We start from the raw sequence: 21,072 nt of genomic DNA on the forward strand, positions 1-21,072 counted from the left end.
GCTCTACCGGATGAATTGTTTCGTGTTGCTTTTCTCTGTATAATATTAAATGATTCATATCCTGTAATTTCACCAACATCATTGCTTGACCAAGTTTCGCAAAATCCCAGTACACTAAACTTATTTAAAAAGTTCAATTGTGCTTCATCCATGCCATATATATTAGAAATTCGATGACAGTTCCAAAAACTTATACAAAGATTACTATTACCTTCTGTGGTGGGTCCTCCACTACCCTCGGCCCCTGCACAATTCTTATGCTACGCTATATCACTTTGTGCTCGTTTTTCGTTCGCCTTGCTTCCGCGCGCTATCCAGCTGCGTATGTCGCCGCTCTTCGTTAGGTGCTTCCCACTTGCTTTTCTGCTTGGTGTTGCTACCGTCTGCTGGGAGGTGTTATCGTCGTCGTTGCCGTCGCTCGTGCTCTCTCGGAGCCGCCACATGCTCACTAACCGTTCGATGCTCCGCAGTCGCTTGGATTGCTGCTGCTGCTGTTGTGGCTGCGCAGCTGGACTCTCCAGTTGTTGAACAGGGCTCTCAAGTTGCGGCTCTCTATTGTCCAGTTGTTGTGTTGGACTCTCCAATTGCATCAAAGCTCTCTCATCTCTGATAGATGTGGGGTATCCACAATTCAGTGTCTGAATATAAGAGACACCGTGCTGTTCTGCTTGCATGCCAGAATATCCAGTTTTATTGTGATCACTGTCATGATTTTCTAGAATGTGATTTTTTAATAGTTTTATAAGTTTTGGTTTACCTTGATGTCTATTAAAATGTAAGCCGTGTCGAGTATAGTCTGTAATGTCAAAGTTGCTCAAGTCAAGAAGTTGCGTATTGGGCATTTTTATAATTTCTTCATGCATCCATGAGTTGAGTTTATCCACATTCACATTCATTAACGGTTTGTCGTATCTGAATGGGATTGATGATATGACTACTTTGGTGCGTCCAGCAGTTCCACTTACTTTACTCAAATCAAGGTTCGTGGGCTGAACTGTTTTATTAACGACGTCATTTGTACCAGCTAAAATTACTACCATGTCATTCAGGTTAAAATCCTTTGCGAGAACGTCAATGTCGCGTGTCACTTCGTTAAAATTGCATCCTGGCTTGGAGATAGCGGTTGCTTCAAACCCACTTCCCTTCACCTGCTCATTCAAGTCCCATCCAATGTCTCTCCCATGACTATCAGACACAATCAGTACTCGTTTTACATTCTTTTTCAATTTTTTTACCGTTGATTTCTTCTTATAATCGTTTACCAACTTTTTATCTCGTTTTTCTTCAACTTTATTGGCTGTATGTTGTGATTTACTTTTAAGGCCCGACAAAATATCAAAATAGTTATTAATTGAAACGGTATTACTATCTAATGGTGTCCTATTGTGTTGAGTGTCGCCTGGAGAGTAAAAGTTTCTGAAATCGGCAATATCAGCCTCTAACGTGCAATTTTTACCCCTTAAAAAACTATTGTCTGCGTCAAGAACCTCTATTGATGTTTTCAAGCTGTCAATAGTGGAAATCAGCTCTATTGTTTCATGCTCCCAGTGCTCTCGTCCCTCCTGTAGTTCCCTCTCAAGTTCATCAACTCTAGATTTAAGCACAATTATCTCTGTGTCCCTGTCCCTTGAGTCCTCAAAGCCCAAGAAATCACTGCAAAGAGAAGATCGGGTGGTAGACAGAAACATATTATTATCCTCATCGATATCAGAATCCGCACTCATTATATCATTCGTGATGATGGTCAATTAGTTGCAAATATAGATGTTGTAGAGTGATAAGACAGGAAAACAAAAGCCACAGGAGAGCTGTTGAACGATAACAGTCGTGAACGAAGTAAAGAGTTTAATCAGAAATCACCTCAAAAAGATAAGAAAGACGCTGTCGCCGCTGCAACAGGTGTATCGATAGTACACAGTCTATTGCCGCACTTTGTTCAAATTTTAGCGTCGGTAGTTGTCATAGAAACGCAACACGTGACCAGTCTATATAAACAGCTGTAGGTGCCGGCTTTTTGACTACCACCCACCCCACTCACTGTTATCTCACTATCTACTGCCTTAGATAAACAGATACATTATAGTCTTAAAGTACGGTAGATCTCTTAACGAAAACAATACAACAAGCGGAAACTGGCAAAAATAAAGATGGCTCGCATCTATGAAAGAACAGTGTCTATGTTTCACCTTCAGCAAGTCAAATCACTCACCAGCTCACGCAGTCCGAATACAAACAAAAGGTACCTCACAGCTTAACTAAACCATAGACCAATAACTCGTTGTACGAATTTGCAATTAACCACTAGAAATTACTAAAAAAACACGGAGCAATTCACTCATGCAACCAGCAGGGCAGCTCAGTGCTACCAACCCCCAGAAATTTCAATAGTGGGGCTATATGACCTAGCGAAGTGAGGTCTAAGATTCAAGTCGACTGTTTGGGATGTCTCTTAATGTTTATATGTTGCGCATTTACGGCGAAACGCGGAAATAGATTTTCATGAAATTTGACAGGTATATTCCTTTTCAAATTGTCAAATTGCGCGTCGACCTATATACAAAGGTTTTTGGAAATTTTGTATTTCAAGGATAATATAAAAGGGAAAAAGAAGCCTCCTTCATACGCCAATATTACAGTAAAAATCAGACTATAGAATTATTCATCATAAATCAGCTGTCTAGTGGACAATACTAGTGGAAATACTACCCGTTCTTTCCATCAACGTTGTAGCATAGAGAAACAATAGCGTAAACTTACGCTATTGTTTCTCTATGATTGTAGACAGTTGCAGCCAGACCTGATAACAGCGCTCACAAACACTCACATTCCGGGACGACACACACGGACAGAAAGCTCTATGTTTATTTAGGATTTTTTCTAGACATTTTAAATTGATAAATTATTTATTAATTTTTGAGAAAACATAAAAATAGGTCAACGTAACTTACTGAGCGCGAGGTCTACTGATCACAGAGCTACTAGTAATAAGGATTTATTAATCCGTTTTGTTTTCGAAATTTTCGGCCTAGCGGCTACCTATCTGATTTAGCATCTAAAGTTACCAGCTGTATAATAAACACGTCACCCTATGATGAATTGTGTACTAGTAATTAAAACGGTAGTTTGGAGTTGAAGTTAGTGCAGTTGATTGGTACCAGCTGTAGATAATCGTTTTAGAAGACCTATACAAATTATTATCACTCCCCTATCATTGAGAAACTGGAAAATGTTGGAAAAAATTTATTCATCTCATGAAGTAGAGTTGTTCATATTGCATTCATTAATTACTGAAGAATGACAGACTAAATTAAATTTTTTTTCGAATTTAGCTTAGCTTATATTCATCTTAAAATGGAAGATGGAAAGAATATGGAATTCTGTGTAATTCATCACATCACATATTTTCTGGACTATCTTTTACAATCAACAACTATGAAAACATGATTTAACTTTTTTATTTTTTTTTTTTTAATTCAACACTTTACTGATAGATATTACTAGGAATTGATTGAGAAGAATATGTTTTCGGAATAATAAATGCTGCATGACATAGCACATAGGAAGTCCGTATTGAGATGTAAATGAAAATATTTATTGTCAGATAAAATTCATGATTCACCAAAAAAAATAAAGTAAAGTGTGACATGAGATACATTGACTTTTTGGCGGTACGAAGTTCGCCGGGTAAGCTAGTCTATAATAATATTATACTGTATTATAATCAAAACAAACAAGTCAATCAATTTGACAGATCATAATATAATTTTAATGTATTATATTGTTTTTGAAATTCAATTTTATCAATCTCATGGAGTCAACAATCCAGGATTTTAATTCCATCAATACAAGAATATTATACGATATTGAAAACATAACTGCATAAACATTTGTTTATATTTAACTTTCTCACTCCAACCGATATTTTTTTCTACAGCACTTTCTACATCAACAACAAAATTGTTTATTTATTTATTAATGGAGACAACAGGTAAAAAATTGAAACTTCATATAAATAAAATCAAAAGCTTCTACTCACGTCATAGCTCTTCCACGTCCTGCTCCTTGTCTTACACATTTTGGAGTTTTCAATTATTTTTGCAAAGTTCGAACTTTTAATTGACGACCTCAATTGCGTCTAATATGTGGGGGCTCGCTAAGGACGATAAAGTACCACACGATTTGTTCGAAATTCATTTTGGAGCTGAATCTTTTCAGAAACACGGCGACAAAAGTTTGGAGTCACAGAACGAAGGTCAGGTTTTATAAAGATATAACGGTGAATTTGTCACAAAACGTTACACAATCATAAATTAAACGGTCAAAGAAAACAAACAAACTCTCCAAAATTGAAAAGCGACAGCCAAAATTATCACACATGAATGAATTGAACAGAAAATACAAGAGTTTTCAAACTAGAAACCATGCTAAAACACGTCAATATCAGTTGTTATTGGACGTTTGTATGGTTTGAACTTTAGTAAGAGACTGAACCAATGCACTATCACAACTGAAGAGAAGAACTGAAACTACCGAAATCCTGAAAACTTCATTTCATCACTGTTATTATGAATATTACAATGATTACTGATAAGAAGGCTGCTAGAGATAAGAGAATAGAACCTTCTTACCAGCTGATGAACTATGTACAGTTTGGAGTAATACAATCTTCTTCTTCTTCTTTTTTTTTCTTCTTTTTCTTTTTCTTCTAACATACCAACTTTTCCATTCCTACTAAATTCCAGGAAATCTATTCATATTTTGTCATCAAACAAAAGTTGAAATACTTATCAGCAGCTCAAGATTTGAAAGACAGCGTCGTCTAGTCTGGACGATTAGATTGTTCGGACTTTCCTCCAAACAGAGGCATTTGAAGCAAAAGAGAGCTTTCCTATAGTGAGATAATAATAATAATATCGTGTGACCTGATCCAAAGATGCACGTAATAATGGCAGTATTTGACCAACATTAGTGTTGCTATCCTTACCTATCATAAGACTAAGAAAATAACGCTATCCTTTCCTAGCTCCACAACATTGCCAGATCGTGTTTTAATCTTAACAATGTGGATATGTAATTTATCAACAAAATATTCAATGTATTATTAAATCTTTAAAGCACCGGTATGTATTCTCTTGACGAATAAAATATAATTGATAATTTTTTACATCAGACACCTGTGTATCAGTAAGGGGAACAAAAAGTAAAGAGTGAAATTGACATCTGTGTAAGAGAAAGGGGAGAGAATTGGCAACGCTGTCATTCTATCTTTCTTCACTGTCATAGCGTGGACTTCACTTATGAATAACAAATAATTTTTGAATAGTAGCGCTCATCGAATTTCTATCTAGCTGTTTACCCTTTTGTCAATATTTGCAGTAGCAGAAGTCTTCGGGGCGAATTACAGCATTTCACTTGGATTTCATTATTAATAATTAATAATACAATGTCACAACTAGATTATTACTTGTTCACAATGTATCGTCACATTATAAAGAATAGCGCCTCACTATGCAAAATCAAGTTTTTAATTATTTACCTATTTTTACGACTTATTAAATCTTGTTAATCACAATGTAGCCTTTAAATCCGACTCTCATTTTGTCAGAGTTGTACTCCTATATCTTATTACTTCTGTCTCTGTATTAAATTAGCATAAACGTAGAGGCGCCTCTCAACTAGCCTACGTAAATTTGTGAATAATTTACATAAATTACTCTCAAACACGTTTTGCTTGTGATGTTCACTTGAAACTGTCAGCGCTCCTCATGAATAACACCAATCTTCCCACTCAACCAATGCTGACTGTATGTTGTGAATCTGAGTGTAGATAATGCGATAACTCCTATTCGATCCTATTCGACAAGATTTTTATGGCTTCTGAATTATTGCGTCTCGATTTTCACATGGAATTTATCAATTCTCCTCAAACAAAAAGAGGAAATTTTCTGGTTTGAAGCCTTGAGATTTCTTCAAATAACGTGCTCTTTAATCAATGGAAAAAGATGACGAAATTTTAGGCTAAATTAGGATTTCTGCCTGTTGAAAGTTGAAAATTTCGGGCGCTATACTCATTATTTAAGACGTTTCTCTCTCTTTCTTACTTTTCCTTTCTCTCTCTTCCTCTTGTTTCTTGTTGAGGGTTTTAGCAACAATTTGATGTAAGTTAGTGTATAAGCCAGTACATACTGTATTATACATAAATAAAGAATTCTAACTCTCTTATCTGCATGGATAATGTAGACTACTCAATCAATCAATCTATCTGGGGTTGTCGTGTTTCTCCTCATCAAAGCATTTTTATAGTATCTACATCAATAGATAGCATAGCCAATTAATCCTATTAGTGTAAGAAAATTACAGTTAAGCCCAGCCTCCCGATTAATTGCTACTTTTCCGGGCAGAAGACAGTTTTATTAATAACTTCTTATGAAATTGTTCACACATTTTCATTCTGCCAACGTGTGAAACCTTCCATCTTGAATCAAAGCAGAGCAGAGCACCTTACATTCTTAATTTTTTTTTCTGCCCGGCTATGCAAAAATTCATTAAAAATCAGGGTTTTAGATCTGTGTACAAAATCATTGGGAATTGAATGATGTAGAGCATCTTGAAACTAAATCAAACATCGAAATTGTAAACAAGCATCACATATGAACAAAAGTATTTATTATTGTTTAGTATGCACAATGTTGACATTGTGGAATAATAAATAGCGTGTAAAAATCTGCTAAATTTCTTGTTGACAAGATTAAAAAATTGCATAGAATGCTGTAAATATTATTTTAATAGCAAAATATAATCGAAAAAAAGCTTTAAGTGGTAATAATCAGGGCTGTTACGGATAATTAAGTGCGGGAGGTCTTATCACACGTCATAATAACAATGTAGAGTTTGACATCAATTATCATTTATAGAAAAATTAAGGAAAATGTGTACCGTAGTAGAATAAAATTCTTTGATCCGTGGAGAAATGATAGTGGACTCGAAAGACAACAAAATGATAAATATGTTACCAACGCAGTCGACTGATAAATGAATACCGTAGCTTCATTCTTATTTATGTTGATGGTTTGTATTATTCAATATTTGTTAAGAACTTTGATTTGCCTACTATTCTTGTATTTGGTCACACTCCAACTCCCACATTATCTTCTTTCAGTGGAGAGTGGAGAGGAGAGTTTTGAGTTGAGCTTTGCTTTCCAATGAAAATTGTGATCTATTGTGAGGAAAAAATGCATTGGTTCTTATGAGAGTGTTCACACATTGCCAGGCTGAAAGCAAGTGAACGTTCCTATGAAACTGATGGTATTATTTTTTCTGCCAAGCAGAGCAGAAGTTCATTGTAAACTTAGCTTTAATGCTACATGTATTGAATGAAATATAATATATATATATCACGACCCGAGTTATGTAAAGGATGAATATTATGAAAATTGATAGAATTATTATTACTATCAATGCCTTTAATATCAGCTATAGTCGGTTCTGGGAGCCTACGATGCAAACAAACTTTATTATTAGGACTTTTAAAATGTTATAGAAATTTGGGAAAGAAATAATACAAAGAGTATCCCTAGTTACTCTCTCCTGATAGAGTGCTATCTTGTAAAAATAATTGACCGAGCAAAGTGAGGTCTAAGATTCAAGTCGACGGTTTTGCATTTCTCTTTATGTTTATATGTTGCGCATTTACGGCGAAACGCGGTAATAGATTCTCATGAAATTTGACAGGTATGTTCCTTTTTGAATTGCGCACCGACGTATATAAAAGGTTTTTTTTTGGAAATTTTGCATTTCAAGGATAATATAAAAGGAAAAGGAGCCTCCTTCATACGCCAATATAAGAGTAAAAATCATACTATGGAATTATTCATCATAAATCAGCTGTCAAGTGGATTATAAATTGCATGCAATGACGCATGCGATTCAATATCTCAATGTAACTTAGTGGAAAAACAGCTGTTGTGTGGACTATTAATTGCATGCAGTGAGGCATCCAATTGATAACTTGAAGTAGCCATAGAAAAACAATAGCGTGTTTGACAAAATCGCTATTGTTTCTCTATGAAAAGTAGCATAGTATTTTCTCCCGACTTTTCTCTGCTTTCAACTCGGTAAGCTTTTGATGGCAGTAGCATATAGCTGTTTACATCAAATTATTAGCATTGTCGATACAACAACCCAACCAAACAGCCATTAGTCGTTTATACACCGATATCTTGCCGACACGACAGGATAGGACAGAATTTACTCTGATTCACAGTATTAGAGGAGACTGTGGTTTATAACTGCGCGAGGTCTTCTGTTCACAGAACTACTAGTAAATAAAATAAAAGTATGCATGTGAGAATAATCTTGGAACAGCGAGACCAATTCATAATATATAATAACCACATAACATACAAGACATTAGCCTACTGAAGATCGTATTATGCACTTTTATTATCATGCACTTCAGTGTCATTGCACATTAAACATTATTTATAGAGAATATTTTATTACCTATAATTTGACTTTTGAAATTCTAAAATAAAATCACTTACAAAATTTATGTATTCTGATGATTGGTGACTTGCAGTATTAGAATGATGTTTGAAAATACTATTATAGAAAAAGCATACAACATGCTTATCGAAATTGAATAAAAATCATTCAGTAAGTTACCATTTTATATTCTACTAGCAGGTAACCCGTGCTTTGCAAGGGTCTTTCTTAAAACTTGAAATCTAGAAGAATTCAAAATAGGCCTATAAGAATCCTCGGTTGATTAAGAATTTATATGCTGCATTTCAAGTAAATCAGTATGACCACCTTCCAATTAAAAAAAGAAGTTGGATTCAAAATGGCGGAAAAAATTTGGGTGTGACGGAAAACCTGTTTTTATCATTCGAAAAGGATCCCCAATCATACCTATCTTCTAATTTCCCTTTTAAGAGAAATCTTCTGTTGCTTCCATACATGACAACGTTTGATCATTTTAAATAAAGAATAATCAATTTTATTCCTTGAAAGGTTGTCCAGACATCCGGCATTGAAATCGCTCAGTTCACGGTTTCTTAATTTATGATAATATTGTATTTAACAAATATATATTTTTATAAAACTGACATGCAACAAGTGAACCTGTTTGCTGCCAAGCTATTTGAATCCATCTGCAATATTTTCCTTTCTCTTATAGAGACTCACTTGAAACTGTCAGCATGCCTTTTTTATAGCATCAATTCTTCCCATTCAACCAATGCTGACAATTCTTAATTTGAATTGTCCTATTAAGTCAAAAGTCAAAAGTGGAGCTCATATAAAGTTCAAATTTTGACTTAATATAAAGTCATAAGTTGAATTCACTTAAAACTGTTATTATTCCTCGTTTATTATACCAATGCTTCCCATTCAACCAAAGCTGAAGAGAATCTTACTGAAGAGCTATCTATACTCACAGAGATGATAGAAATAATAATTAACAATAAAATAGCATTATAGTTTTCTTCACTCTATGGTGCTCCGTACATCAGACATGCGCTCTTCTCTACAAAACCTGTCTGCTTACAAAGTTTACTATTTGAACTTTTTTTCAAGTTGAAAACTTATCTGCCAGTCTACATGCGCCATGTATGAGCAAATATTGGCTCACATCCAAACAAGTGTCACGTGCTTTTATGTACTGTCTGCTATACTGACCTTCAATATAATATCTTGGCAAAAGTCTGATTATATTGATAAATTTACGCCACATGGATAATAATATAATTAATAAACTTTATATTGATTGTAGGCCTATGTTTAATGATGAATTTGCCACATGGATGATATTATAATGAATAATTTTCACATTCATTGTGTGTTGTGTAATAATAATTTTTTCACATCTTTTATTTAACCGTTTTCATCTTATTTTGGTACGTGAATCATGAATAGTTATGTTACATGCTTGTGCGTGAGCAATGAGGCAGATGATAATCAGATATGAGTGGACCTACATTAGGTCCTGTTTTTCAGGTGGGTTTCGAACCAGCGGGCAGTGATTTTTCAACTCATGAATCATATTCAGAGGATTCATTGGATCGAGTGGGAAATTCATTTTTTTCAATTCAAATTATTTTTTTTTCAGGAAGTGTACATTTTACAATACATTCCCCTCCTCCAATATGGAGCAAGTCAATAACAAGAGTTATTCCATCTTATTGAAAGAATGAATGATTTACTAATGAATTTGATGGTTTTTCAATTAAATTCACTATTCTAAAACATTATCTTACATATTTGTGGGTGACATCAAGATCTCAGTTGATCGAGAATCAGTCCGTGTAGATAATTGTAGGTCTGCCAATCAGATCAGACAATTGAGGTCATGTCAGTTTATCAGAGATTGACAATGGTGTAATAACCGAAACCGGTCTTTCTAAGTATCAATAAATCTGTGGTTTTTTGACAATTTCTCAGTCTTTTTCATTTAATTGTAGGTAACTTCAGTACATCAAGTTTTTAGCTTGTCAAGTTCCTGTTGCTTTCAGAAAGTCCAGATGATACAGTATCATATCCTTGATTCTAAAATTATGGTAAGATCGAAATAATATTAGCATATTGCCATTTGAAAGCAAACCCCCGACCCCTAACGTAGCATTCAACATGGAAAACATTCAACTTAACGAACTGGACGGCTCAACTTCCCATTGCTTGTCTCAGTATCTCAAGAAATGGTCAAGAAAGGCCGTTGATGCACTGAGATCTTGACAAACTGGGACCCTCCCATATTGTGAAGTTGTTTCGATATTTTTCTGGGAAGTGATGCCGCCGTAAGCTTCAGGATTTTCAATTGTTTCATGATTTGATAGTTTTATAGTGTCATAGTTCATAGATAGTTGGGAAAACTTCAATATAAAATTTCAGTTGAATTGGAACTTAGATGTTGGCCTAGTCAATGTACTGTATAATGCGAAATTCAATAGAATCAGTTTCAGTGCAAATTATTCAATATCCGTGTTTCAATTCGTTATGTCTTATTATTTCCAATATTCACTACCATCTGAAATTTGGCAAATACGTGATATTGAAAATGAAGGAAAGAAAATGTAAAGTTCCTATTATTAGGCCTATTATCATCCTCTCTGGTAATATCAATCATACATTGTACTATGTCCACACCTAGCACAGAAAACGTGTACAAAATATTGTTGTCTCATCATAAGATTGTTTTATTTTATAGCTAGAGCCAATCGGGAAAGATGCTGATATAAAGTTGAATGTTCGTCTGTTTATTTGAACGCAAAAAAATCCTCCGCGTCTTCTCAAAAATTTACAAAAGTATTTTTTGAAAATAATTTTGATTACATTCTACATTGTCTATGCAACTTACATCAGTTACTAACGTATCTACTACAAACTAAAGTATTCAAGTGTATATTCACAGCATAATATTGACCATATTCACATATTTGACTTTGCCTATTGTTCTCAGAATTGAATGGCAGTAAAGGCATATTTATTTATTTAGTACTCTTATTCATTTGTCAACACAGTTAGGTAGGCCTACTTAGGTACTTACCAGATTTAGCAATGAAGTCAATGGACAACGTATAGTTGGAATATAACGGTCACAAAAATATTACACTAAACTTCTAAGAACACTTCCACCAAATTTTCAACAATATTTCGTAGAGTTCAATTAATTTGCGAATAACTTAGTACTTAGAAGTTATGCATACTATACAGGCCTATTCGTTCCACAATGCCAGTTCATGTGAAACGGGTTTGAGGCAATTACCGGTAGAACTAAAGCAGATTACAAAAGTTGAAGTAGTTCAATATACTCTGGAATAAACAGTAAATTCGAGTTGTAGTAAAACCCTTTCGTAGATTACTTGGAAATCACCATACTTTTCTCGAGAATCTTCTAGAATCTGGACAAATTTTACTTCTAGGCAACGAAGCTTCACAAGAGCACACGAACTGATCTGAAAATTTTGAACCGATCTATAATTGCACCAGAATTCAACACAAATTACGTTACGATCATTTAATTTTCAAAGCCTTGCTGAGACCTTCAATTTTTTTATTAATGTAATTAAATTATTGCAATTTTATCAACTCTTTCTGTCACTAGATAATAGTTTCTGTACGTCTTCTTATCAGAAACACGAATTGTGAACTTTTAACCTGCGGAGACAAAGTTGAATAGTAAAAAATATGCACTAAAACTGAATCTATTCATTGTCGCTTTGTCTAGCATTGATAAGAATTACTATCTTAATAGTTCTCATTAACTTTCGGCCATCACACTAATTTATTAATCAGATGTATAATTTTTGGTAAAGGTCATTTTAATTCATAACATATAAGGCTTATTTCTCATTAGGTGGGAAAAATATATTCATATAATATTATTTCCCAATAATATTCGGCTATAGTGGGGTCCACATTATAATGGCAGTGGAGGAATATAGGAGAAAAACGTTTAGTTGCCAATCCTCTGTCTTGTCAATGCCTTCTATAGACGGTAGCTGATACAGGTTTATTGAAGTAATATTAACTGTTCATTCTAGTTTAAAATAATAAATTATATTTTATTAAGCAAGAAAATGTATTTTTCACTAATTTCATAATAAATTTTCATAATTAAGATGAAATATTTTTTTAATTAATTATTAATTCTGCATAGTTAAAAGACGATCTGGCATCAGAGCAAAGCAAGAAAGAGATAGCGCAATCCGCATTGTTGAATGATAGACAAGGATAGCAATACCATTGCTAATCAAAAACTGCCATTATAACGAGGACATCACTATGACTTCATTTGCTCGAGAAGTCGAGTTTGAGATAACAGAAGACTGTAATGAAGACTTTGACTATCGTTCTGCTTCAACCCACGAAATGGCGGCACTCCAAAGTCATCAGCCAATGAGAATGCGTTAAAAATGGACGTGTCCTTACACTTTGTCCTTACACTGGATCGTGATTGGTCGATACTGTTCTTTGACGTGGTAAAGTGACTCTCCATCTACCAATAGAAGTTGTGCTTCGAGCCAAACCGATTGTAATAGATAATTAGAAACATATTTTGCATCTCATTGTAAGCTAAGAGTACCGTACTCCAGATTCCAGTAGGCTACCTAATAATCAAATCAATTATATATGATTGTATCATATACTGTACTTCGGGCAAAAAACCTGGTAAATAAATCAATCCTCAAGGATGAGTGGTAGAGAGTGTTTGAAACGCCTCACTATGTCTATAAACGAATATATCAATTGCATTCCATCATCGTATTATTGATACTTTATTGCAAAAACAATACTTGATACTTGGGGTTAGTATCATTCACATGAATAATTTCCATTATATTCTCACCGGCCTGGTGGAGACTACGGCGATGCAGTCTGCTAGCGCTATCTGGTCATGGGTTCGAATCCCGCCTGCAGGCATGGACGTTAAATTGATCATCCCACCTCATTACTCACGAACAAGCTAAAAGCTCATGTAAGCATCATCTATACTATAATAAAGGAAATAAGTGGCTTATACAACACATGGGATAGGAAAATTATGTTTGAAGTATCATCATGTCTGAACTACTGGACTGATTTACTTGAAATTTCGCATATAAATTCTTAACTAACCGAGGATAGGCCTATTTTCAATTCTTCAAGATTTCATTACGCCAAGTTTTCAGTCTGTCAAGTTTTAAAATAGACCCTTGCGGAGGACGGGTTACCTGATAGTCCTCAATAAATAAGTATTTATTTAAAAATACATGAAGATAATTTTTCCTAATTTGTAAATAGATAGTACTCACCGCGTTTTAAAATTGAAAATCCTTTTTCTCCAGTGATCAATCACTCCTATAAATTTCTCACAAAATCTGAATGTAGAGACTGTTACTTTTATCACAAAATATTCTTTAGATAATAGAAGATTATGAATATAATTATACAAATTCAATAATGGCTTTTGACACTAAAGTAAACTTCTTGTGGCTCTTAGAATTTTTTTCCCGGAGTGAGCTATAAAAACTATCTTCAATGATATGTTCAGTGATTGCTATCAGGATTTGTTTCAAAAATCAATCCACTAATTCAGGATAAATAATGTAGAATCGGAACCCTATTTTAAGTGAGCAAAAAATTTAGTACAGTATTTCTTTTAATTTAACTGGTTACGAAAATGAAATTTGAAAATGAAACAGAACTCAAATGATTATTTCACCATTGATTTAAAAAGAAACTGTTGATTTGATGCTGGTTGGTTGATTTACTAAATTTATAATAAACCGTGTTTAATTGCCACGTGGTCACTATACTTAAATTCGCGATCGGTAACGGTAACTAAACGGTGGTTTGAAGGTTGGGTTCTCTCACAAATGTGATTTTGAAAATATTTCAAGAACTCTTGGATAGAAAATCATGTTTCTAATGTGAGATTTTCCTTAAAATTTGGGAAACATTTTCTAAAATTGACCAATTTTGACTAGAATGAAGCTGAGAGAAACATAGTTAACAGGGCAAGGTCGCGGCGCTAACTGACTCAAAATAGAAGAGAAGAGAGGAGAGAAGAAATTTGAATAAAATTAGAAAAAAAATGTCTCGAAGACCAGTTTGAAAAAATTACTGCTTTATAGGACTGCTTTTCCAAGCAGCGTCGTCGTCGACAAATGTTTGCCAAGTCTACTTCTCTCTCTTTTTATTCTTCTTCTTTTTCTTCTTCTTCTTCTTCTTTCAAATCCTCCTCCTTTATCCTTTCTCTATTTTCCTTCTTTCTCCTATATTTTTCTCCTTCTTCCTATTCTTTACCATCATCTTCTTCTTCGTACTATTTCTTTCTTGTGTTTCCTTTTCCTCTAATTTTGTTCCATTTGAACCATTCTTTTCTCTTCCAGTTCTTTACTCGACCTCAGATTATGTGTAGTCTTCAGTGGTATTTATTTTACTTCTTCTTGAACTTCTTACTCACTGTCTCGACCTTTCTCCTTCTTCTTCTTCCTCTTCTTCTTCTTCTTCTTCTTCTGCTTCTTCTTCTTCTTATTTTTTTACGTCTGGATGTCCTCTTCCTCCTTCCTATCCGGTCTTCTAACCCTGTTCTCTTTCAAATCATTAATGTATTTTCCATTTATGTGGATGACCACAAAAACATGTATTTTATCTTCTAATCCAACATATCTCCAATCAATCTATTCCTTCACTTGTCTTGAACTCCTTTTTCCGTTTCTTCCACTTCTTCATCCGTTTTAACATTCATATATGTATCTCCTTTCTGCTCTTTTTCCATGCTTTTTAACCAGTACAATTTACATGGGAACATGGTTTTCTTTCATGGAAAAATACTTCTTTTCTAGTCTTCTTGTTCTCTCTACGAGTTCTTCTCCCTCCTCAGCTACTCCTCTCAGTCTCTTCTACACTATTCTATTATCTCATTCATTCTCTTGTCTTATTTTATATTTCCTCCTCCTACAGAATTCCCTCTCCTACTATTATTTCCTTCCCACTATTCTCTCGATTCTTAATATTATTGTTCATGTTTTTTTTCAACTAATTGGTGTCTTATTTTTTCCAAGTCATATCAAATTACAGTTAAGGTAATTTGGTTACGATAATGCATTCTTATTTTATCCTTCTTTTCTATGCCCTCTCCTACTATCATTTCATTTTCACTAGTCTCTCGATTCTTAATACGTATTATTGTTAATGTTTTTTCCCAACCAACTGGGGTCTTATCTCTTGCAATACATATCAGTATACATAATTACAGTTACCATAATTTTGTTAAGGTAATTTATTCTTATTGTATCCTTCTTTTCTATTGCTCCTTCTTCATCTTCTCTTTTCTTTCACATCCTCTTTACTGTCAACACATCCTACTCGTTCTTTTCTTCAAATGCGATTCATTCCAATTTCTCCTCATCAAATTATTACTATAATCTGTTCATCGGAAGGAAAGACAAAATATAAAGTTTGCACTTGTGTATAGCTATGAAAGTAATGACTCGTATGAGCTTTCACTTGTTGAAATTACTATATAGTAAGTACAAATATGAAATAAGCTGATATTAGTAATCGAACGAGCATTAGCGAGTTCTCACATTTGATTTACTGAAGGCCAAAGTCGTTGTCCGTCTGTTTGTATGTTCTACAATAACTTTAGAAAAATTGATCAATCAGCTTCAAATTTTGAACACGTATTCTTCGAACCTTTTTTTCAGGTTAAGTTCGTTGGACAAAAAAATTTACTCATTTCTTCGTCCTTTTCAGAATATAAAAATCTTCGTCCTTTTTCAGGATATAAAAATAACATTGAAAGTGCATACGAAAAAAATTGTTATGATTTATCATTTAATCAGCTAAAGAATCATTGCATGCAATTAGGCCTATTAGAGTTTGCCATTCATTGATAACATCAGCTGAAGCTATTTGGGAGCTATCACACGCGCTTACACATGATTTCAGCTGATTAATATACAACTTTTACATCAACAAACTGATACGGGTTTATATATCAAGGTGCGGTTTTCGCCATTTATTTTCTCTTGGAACTCTGTATCGAAATCATGTACTACATGACATCCTTCTCATTTCAAAAAATGAATTTGGATTCATATGAGGGTCAAAAATTTAAAGCGACAAAGTAATTTTTGAAGACTAATTTTTCATTTCAAATGGGATCCCCAATGAAACCTACTGTCGAATTATTCTTGTTAGAGAAATATTTAGCTGTTTCGATGTTTTTCATCAACTCTGTATAATTAAAAGTTGCGGGTTTCAAAGATTACAATATAGCAGATCTTGAGCGAGTTCTCCAACCCAGGGGGTCACTAATATATAGTGAGTATATGTTAGTATGAAATAAGCTGATATTAGTGATTACTTTTATATTTATAAAAGCGCAGACTTTATGATTCGTCTCTCCTCTCGATGAACATAGTACTATGGTATACTTCTTATTCTCTCTTATCTTCCTGTGAATGCATTGTCTTCCCTCTTCTCGCTCTTGGCCTGTTCTTTCCTTCTTCTTTATATCTCTCCTTTTTCGTGCAAAAATGATAAAACACGATCACTGAACTCTGGACATTCAAGATCGAAGGCTACTTCGAAGCAGAAGGTAACCTTGAAGACTGGCCAAAAATTTAAAGCCAAATTAGAATTCTGATCAGGCTTAAATTCTGTTACAGGCCTCTGTTTTGTTCTCTTTCTCTCTCCAACTGTTATCCTGTTCTCTCTTCTTCTGTCGTGATTTAATCCGATCTCTCTTGACGCTTGTTTCTACCCAACCGTTGACTGACTCTCATATCACCAAAAATTTATGTTACAAGCCTCTGTCTGCTACTTCTTGTTATCTTCTCACTATTCTTCTTTTTCTCCCTCTTTCTATTTTCTTCTTCTTCTTCTTCTTCTTCTTCTTCTTCTTCTTCTTCTTCTTCTACTTCTGATTTTCATCATTCCTTGCTTTCTCCTCCTTCTCCACAGTTTCCTCCCTTTCCTCCATCACTCCCTTCATCAACTACTCCTGTTCATTTTCCTGCTTCTCATCATTCTGCTCATCCTCTTCTCTCACCTCCTTCTTCTTCACCTCCTCCTCTGAAATCTTCTCCTATCCCTCCAGCACTCTCTTCTTATTCATATTCTTCTTCCCCTGGTATGTTTTAATACTATCCATTAATTATTCTATTATTAGAAAGGCTGCTAAGAAGCTTCTGGATTATTCTTCTTCCTCCTCATCTCATTACTCTCCTTTTCCCCATTCTTTTTCCACTTTTTCTCCTCTTCTTTCTTATATTCTCTTCATATCCTTCTTCTGTCCTTCTGTCTTGTATTTCTCCTATCTACCTCTACTCTTACTTAATAATCATTATGTCATCTCATTCTCCTTTTCCTGAACTTTCGTTACAAGTCTACGGCTGCTTCTGCTTCACAATCTCTCTTCTTCTCCCTACTCCCTCTTCTACTCGACCTCTACTCCTTCTATCGTTCCTTTTGTCATGTTTATCTCCAGTAAAACTCTACTCTTTCTTTTTTCTCCCCTGGCTCCCAAAACCGAATAAAAATAATGATCTGGTCAGCATGAAATTCTGTTAGAAATCTCTTGCTTTTTTCTGTAATTTTCCCCTCCTTGTAATCCTTCTCCTCCGCATCATCCTCCTCCTCCTACTCCTCCTCTTCCTCCTCTTCCTACTTTGTTCTTCTTCCTCACTAGAACCGGTGTTAAGACTTATCCTAATGAAGAGAGCAAGATAGAGTTGAATGCACTATCGGAAGGTAAACTCGGCCTACGCAGTAGGTAATATTGGCCATAGCTGAGACGTTCCAAAGGTAAAACTTCAACTCTCAATGGAGAGATGGACTCAAACACTATAAAAATAGCTTACTACAGTATGTACCTATACACAGCCTGCTATAGTGAGATTAATATATTGTCAGCATTGGTTGAATGGGAAGTATTCATGTTACTATATGAGAAATGCTGACAGTTTGAATGGAATCTCTCTATACAGAACTTGATGCGCATTACATAACCACATCATATCACTCTACCACTGCATGATTAGATGCTCAGGCTTAGCCTTCCCATAGTCTGCTAAAAATGTTCAAGAATTCTTTATTTATTCTATACTAAAACACATAAGCTTTCCATCATTTTTGTCTTCTTTTTTCTGTTGTCTTTGCCTACATTACTTGATTTTTCTGATTACGCGTAGTAGTATTTTTTCTAATAGTGTAGCTTTAATGATTCTTTTCCTTGAGTCTATTTATTATTAAACTAGGTTGCCCGGCGAACTTCGCACCGCCAAAAAGTCAATGTATCTCATGTCACACTTGGTGAATCATTAAATTTATCTGATAATTAATATTTTCATTTACATCTCAATAAGGACTTCCTTTGTGTTTAGTCATGCAGCATTTATTAATCTGAAAAAATATTCTTCTCAATCAATTGGTAGTAATATCTATTAGTAAAGTTTTGAATTAAAAAACAATAGATAGATTAAATCAGTGTTTCAAAGATGAATTTAATGTGTTCATAGTGTTGATTGTCAATAGATGGTCCAGGAAATATGTGATTTACTATGTACAGAATTCCATATTCTTTCCATCTTCCATCTAAGGATGAATATAAGCTAAGCTGGATACAAAAAAAGTTGTAAATTATTCTGTCATTCTTCAGTAAATGAATGCAATATGAACAACCCTCTTCCATGAGGTGAATAATTTTTTTAACATTCCCAGTTTCTCAATGATAGGGGAGTGATCATTATTATTTGTATAGATCTTCTAAGGAACCATTATCTATAGCTGGTACCAATCAAATACAATTCAACTCCAAACTACCGTTTTAATACCAGTACACAATTTATCACAGGGTGACCTATTTATTACAGCTGGTAACTTTATATGCTAAATCATATTATCACAGCATGATCTTGAAACATGATCATCTTTCGGTTCTTTGGTAGCCGCTCAGCCGACAATTTCGAAAACCTAGGTCTGTAAAATGGATTGATAGATAATTATTATTAGCCCCCTTATTGAAATTTCTGGTCAGAAACCATCCCCAATATTCACACAACATATTCCCAAAGTTTCATACCGTTCTGTCAAGTAGTTTCCAAGTCCATAGGGAACAAACAAACACATAAACATACATTAATTTTTATACATATAGATTCCACAATCACAATATCAAATTAATGATTGAGAGAATCGACAGGATAAACCCAAAACTGTTTCTATCCCTAATTTTGATAAAAATAGTCCAAATGAAGTTATGAAAACACTTTTATAAGGATCACAAAAATTTACAGTTCAAATATAAATTATACTAAAAATGTTGTATCTGGGTTGATCAGAAAGATGAAATAGATGATTATTATGAGATTAGAGTCTTTCTTCTTATCTTGTCTTATTAAGAAAGATAACTGTTCCAGTGTGGGTGTCTGAACTCTTCTGTTCTCGAAGAAATGTTTTATTAGGCCTGCTTTCTTCCACTATGCCTGTTAGCTGTTCTATAATTCGCCTTTTATATGTTGCCTATTTCGTTCAACATTTTCTCCACATCTTCATGTGTTTCTTCCTGCTCCTTCTACAAATCTACTTCTCATTATTTTCGTTTTTAATCCTGTTCCCATTTCTTTTCTGTTGTTGTTCTTCTCCTCCTTTTTTCTATTTCTTTTTCGTCTCACAGTGTAATTATTTTATAAATTGGAATCAAAATTAGATAAAACTTATGATGTGATAAACAAAACCTATTTTTGGACAATTTCTATCCAAATTTGGGAGAGGAACAGTTTTGGGCTTTAAGCCTGTTGTTCCTTTCCCAATCATTCATAGTTGAGAATTATATTGTATCTATCAATGTAGAAATAAATGAATAGATGGATTTTTCTTTCATTTTCACTTCCACTTTGTCTCCTTCTCCCATTCATCTGCCCATTTTGTTCATATAATTTTTTCCAACTCTCTCAATACTTATTCTCATTATCTCCTTCTCACAATGTGAATATCATTTTTTGTTTTCTGTCAGTTATTCTGCCTGTCCTTTCTATGGTCTTTCCTTCCACTTCGTCTCTAGCAAAAATGTCCATTATATTCATGTTCTTTAAAGATTTTTGTTTTTTCAAAGTCCTTGTTTTCTCATCTATCTCCTTTTGCCTAGACCCAGAAATATATGAGAAATATTAAATTAATATGAAATATATTAGAAATATTTTAATATTAAAAATATGAAATATGGCTGAATGAGGTGTTGACTGATGTTAAGAGTTTGGGAGTAAGGGCATGGAGAGGCGTAGTCAACGATAGAGATGCGTAAAGGTTGATAGTTGCGGAGGCCAAGACTCACCATGGGCTGTAGCGCCTTACAAGAAGAAGAAGAAGAAGACAAAGAAGAAGAAGAAAAAGAAGAAGTTTTCATTTTTTCATCTCCCAGCTTTCTAGAGTAAAACCATAGAGAAACAATAGCGTAAGTAGATATCCCATGGTATAGGGCATTCATGTCGCAACTTTTACTGTTATCTCAAGCCGATTACTGTCTATTATTGTCGATTTTTACTGTTTTGACCGGGTAAGAGTGTATAAATGGCACAATATGAG

General features: G+C 34.2%; 1 protein-coding gene across 4 annotated transcripts in view; it reads right to left on the reverse strand.

Moving 5' to 3' along the window:
- Positions 1-21,072, reverse strand: part of LOC111051983 (MFS-type transporter SLC18B1) — a 47,677-nt gene that overhangs the window by 21,735 nt on the left and 4,870 nt on the right. The window contains exon 1 of one of the 4 annotated variants that reach the window (XM_039440095.1): positions 13,791-14,851. The exons of 1 other annotated variant lie outside the window; for it this stretch is intronic. Coding sequence is in view for 1 of the 3 variants with exons in the window: in XM_039440094.1 (XP_039296028.1) it covers positions 4,037-4,075 (39 nt within the window). In the remaining 2 variants the exon portion in view is untranslated. Of the gene's footprint in view, positions 1-4,036; positions 4,544-11,542; positions 11,994-13,790; positions 14,852-21,072 lie in introns of those variants that run through there. 2 more of the 4 variants (XM_039440096.1, XM_039440094.1) reach the window with 2 other exon arrangements.

Source organism: Nilaparvata lugens, chromosome 13 (genome assembly GCF_014356525.2).
Source record: "Nilaparvata lugens isolate BPH chromosome 13, ASM1435652v1, whole genome shotgun sequence".
NCBI classification, from domain to species: Eukaryota; Metazoa; Arthropoda; class Insecta; order Hemiptera; family Delphacidae; genus Nilaparvata; species Nilaparvata lugens.